Source organism: Aplysia californica, unplaced genomic scaffold, assembly GCF_000002075.1.
Source record: "Aplysia californica isolate F4 #8 unplaced genomic scaffold, AplCal3.0 scaffold00409, whole genome shotgun sequence".
Lineage (NCBI taxonomy): Eukaryota > Metazoa > Mollusca > Gastropoda > Aplysiida > Aplysiidae > Aplysia > Aplysia californica.
The window spans coordinates 236,254-240,678 of NW_004797679.1; the positions used below are offsets into that span (position 1 = coordinate 236,254).

Sequence of the window (4,425 nt, forward strand, 5' to 3'; positions counted from 1 at the left end):
TTAGAGGACAAATCCGGATGCTCGCCTCCAAATAACGATGTAGCGCCAAGCGACGTCCGAAAATCCCCCACCATGTCAAGAGGAACTTCAGATGACAACAAGCTGTCTACTCTCAGCCACAACGGCGAAATGTGCAGTAGCAAAGCAGACAACGACAACCCGTCAACAACTTCCTCGAGTACACCCAGCAGCACCCAAGACGACAAGAGATGTTCTACCTCAGGTTTAAACGGCTGCATGACGCCAGAGTCCACAGCAGGCTGTGTTGTTAGCCCGAATGCCGGTATCAATGCCAACTCCCACAACATTTCCTCCAGGGCAGACAGCGATATTCCTGAGACTAGGACAGAAGGAAGCAGTGGAGAGCCACCGGTTTTGAGCCCACAAGACATCCACTTTCACACTGGGGATAAACCTGAAAGCTGGTTTCCAACGAAGAAGAATACGACCTCTATCGGCGATGTTAGAAAATTGCCCACCAGGTCAGGTCTAGATGGAGACGACCTCAAACTCTCTGCTTCCCCTTTCGCTGGCCATATGGCGTCAGGCCAGAGAACAAATCGTGATACTAGAGTGGGTATCGGCTCAAGACTTAGCAAAATGTACGTTCATCTGAAGCAACCACGGAACAGGCAAAACGAAAGTTCACAGCGATCAAACAAAAAGAAACAACGAAGGACGTTGGACAGCAGAGTCCTGAGGTTAGAGCAGGAGTATGAACAGATGTTGAAAGACAACTCACTCTTGAATGAAGAAGTAGCAGGGCTATGGATAGAAGTGCGTCATATTTCCAGGACAAGGGCGGAGCCAAGTGAAAAAAGCAGCAATGGACTGATCTTTTTGAACCCGCAAGTTCCTCATTTCAACCCTGATGACAATGTTGACCACTGGTCTAAAATAATAGAACCTGTGCTTGACGCCGTCAGAAAACCGCCCACCACGTCTCACAAAGATGCCGACAATAAAGAGCAGTCTACTGTCATTTTCAACGGGGAAATTTTTATGAACAGAGATGACAACTACTCACTAACACGCTTACAATCACAGAAGACGACTCCAAGTTGAAGACAGATCCCACAAACATGGCCATCAGAGCTGCCAACGACAATACGCTCTCTTTTAACGGCCACATGACTCCGGAACCAAAGGATGTATGCCGAGAGCGCACTCAAAAAGAAAGGACCGGGAGACGTAAGAAAAGAACTCTTCCGCACCCAGAACACGCTCCCAACCAAACGTTCTTCCCCAGTCAAATTTCTACCCTTGACCACGTTCAGTGAACACTGAGCATACAGAAAGAATTTTTTATGTTCCCACACCCCAGCATGCCCCTAATTATTACGTTGCCGCATTTATGGTCGACTAGTATTATAAATGTAATGATGTTTACGGCATATCAGTATTCTTAAGACTTAAAACAAACAGAAATGGAATTTTAGAGCCAATTCTAATAATCAACAATGACAACTGGTAGATTGTAACAGAAAGGCAAGGTGCATTCCAAGCAAAGCAAGTTCTGCAAAATCCGACCAGAAGACGTTTTCTCAAGAAAATGTCATGATATTAGTAAGCGCATATAATCAACATAAAATGAAATCTGTGGTTGCTACGGCATACCACAAAAGTGGCAGACCAATTAACTAGCGACAAAATGGATGATTAAGAAAAATGTGTATATAATGTGTTTTTAAAAATTATATTACTTCTATCAACTGAATTGTATACATAATGTTTATTTACCTATCAAATAATAACAACAGAATGAATGGTTAGGAAGAAATCGTGTAGATAATGTATTTACTATGACCGGGTCCAACAATAAAACACCGAGCTTGCCAATAGAATTCTGTTGAGTGACTGCGTCATTTTTGTTGTTGTTGTTGTTGTTGTTGTTGTTGTTGTTGTTGTTGTTGTTGTTGTTGCTGTTGTTGTTGGTTGTTGTTGTTGTTTTTGTGTTGTTGTTGTTGTTCCTAGATAATGCTTTAACATCAAACTGGTGTTAACATGGGGTTTTTTTGTTGGTGGGCAATACTACTGGTAGAACTTTCGTTTTTCTTTCCCCGTGTTGTTTCAGTCTGATTTTTGGCTTTCCCTTTTCCTGCACTTATTTGCATTATTGTATCAATTTGCTTCTCTCTGATTAAAAAAGCCAAATATCTCGCACACGTTTGGGGATGGGTGTGGGTGTGGGGATGGGTGTGGGGATGGGTGGGATGGGTGTGGGGATGGGTGTGGGGATGGGTGTGGGAATGGGTGTGGGGATGGGTGTGGGGATGGGTGGGGTATCAAGCAAAAAGCCATTGAATACCAACAGGAGTAGATTCTCTCTTTAAAGTTGTGTACAAAATATGAGATCAGGCGTCGGAGAAGAAGCTTTATTCGAAGGTTTTGCTTGCTGAACAAAGCACATTGTTTAACGTACATAATTAACTTACTCAGAGATGCCAAATGATTTTTTTAAAACCTGAAAATGAGCGGAGCATCACATCTCACATAAAACGTACTTTGTAAAATCTTTAAATGAGCAAACAAAAAACATTTCTCTTACCATCCCCCTTTCCTTTGCAAGTGTATGAAAAAAAAAACACACTGGAAAAAGCTGAAAAAACCCCGGAGATTTGGAATCCCTGACTTAATGTGCACATTTGTAACCAGGGTGGGTTTTTTTTTTTAAGGCATCACATCTAATCATTTTTATAATCTTATTACGTGAGCCTGAAGCCCAATAGCAGGCTCCATACCAGACTCAAATAGACGCTTAGCACTCGGCTTGGAGGTGATTGAATAAAAAGAAGAGGAATGATAGGATAAAAAGAAGAGGAATGATAGAATAAAAAGAAGAGGAATGATAGAATAAAAAGAAGAGGAATGATGGAATAAAAAGAAGAGGAATGATAGAAAAAAAAGAAGAGGAATGATAGAAAAAAAAGAAGAGGAATGATAGAATAAACAAGAGGAATGTTGGAATAAAAAGAGACGATCCACCAAATTATTATTTCTTATTATCATTCAGCGCAACAGCAAGCTCTGTGCGTATAACGATCTATAATAGTAACAAACACACAGGTCGAAGTGGCTATAGATGACAGTTATGCCCGCGGCTCAAGACATTTGGCGAAAAATGTGCGAAGCTGTACAGGTTAAATGTCCATTTTTCAATACTGTAGGGTTAGATCTAGACTTTTAGTCCCTTCACCCAAAAAGCTATGCCCCCCCCCAAAAAAAAAAATAAAAAAAATAAAATAAAACCTGCTGACTTGGGAAACCCTAAACTTCGTTCTCCAAATTTTTCCTGAACATAGCTGAGAGACAAGAATTCGTTTACTTCCGAAGTAACTACTTCGGACTTATCCAGTACTCATTGAGCATGGAGGTACCATACATGAATAGGCAACTATCCTTTCCACATTTTTTCAACCACCCTCGCTGACGCCCCCTCCCCCCCCCCCCACCACCCAAAAAAGGGTCACTCAGCTTCAGTCCTGCCCATTCAATAGTTCGCTACTTTAGAATGACAAAGTTCAACCTTACATGACTGTAGAATTGAGTGGTAAATGTTTTTCGGCACTCGCAACAGCATACAGTCATATGAGCGCGCAGGACACATGTTTTAGTTTGGTAGGAGGAATAAATAGTGAATTTTGCCCGGCTGGAGACGAAAGCAGATGGCAGAAAATGGTTAGAGAGCAGGAAAGGTGGCAAAAGGAGTTTTTTTTTAAAGAAGTAAATTTTTCGGCGCTGTCAGGTCTCGAACCCGTGACCTATTGAATAAGAGGCCAACACCGTAGCCTCTTGACCACGAGAGCCCCCGAATTGTGTGGCGATTCCGGCGTAAAAAGTTTCTACTCATCAAGTGTCCTTTCATCGGAGATGTTTTGGCCTCTATGGTATAGCAGTAAGGCGCTTTGCCGTCGCATGCAAAAGACATGAGTTCGATTCCCGTCGAGGGGAAGAATTTGGTTCTTTTTTAGCCAAGGTTAACACTAAAAGGAAGGGTTCAAGCAGCCCGCTTCCTCAATTATTCAGTTATCTAAATTGTGTCGATGGGGACGCAAAATATCTATAATGACAATTATTACAATATGTACTCGTACTATTGTCTTGGGCTTTCCGCGTGCGACGGAGAAGCGCCTAATCACTACATCACAGACAACGGTGCTACTTCTGAAAATGAAATTGTAGAAGTTTAAAGGCTCTATCAACACTATTAAGTCACTTAAGAGGTGAAACTTCCGAGCTTAACGTCCACCTTCGAAAGGACAGACCCAAATGGGAAATTCGTGTCAAGTGCCTTTAGCAAGGACACAATGTTGGACTGAACTGAGGCTCCAACCCCAGAAACCAATACGGATCCGGTAGCGTTACCACTAGGCTATCAACACCACCTCATCAAGGCAATGAAATGATAAAATGGATTGAGGTTTG

The 4,425-nt window shown here is 42.2% G+C and overlaps 1 protein-coding gene across 1 annotated transcript in view; it reads left to right on the top strand.

The window, feature by feature from the left end:
• The window catches only part of LOC101849863 (flocculation protein FLO11), a 6,694-nt gene extending 4,850 nt beyond the window's left edge, over positions 1-1,844 (top strand). The window contains exon 2 of the mRNA XM_005104205.3: positions 1-1,844. This exon is cut by the window's left edge and continues 3,055 nt beyond it. Coding sequence (XP_005104262.1) covers positions 1-1,065 — 1,065 coding nt within the window. The 3' untranslated portion in view covers positions 1,066-1,844.
• The last annotated feature ends 2,581 nt before the right edge of the window (positions 1,845-4,425 follow it).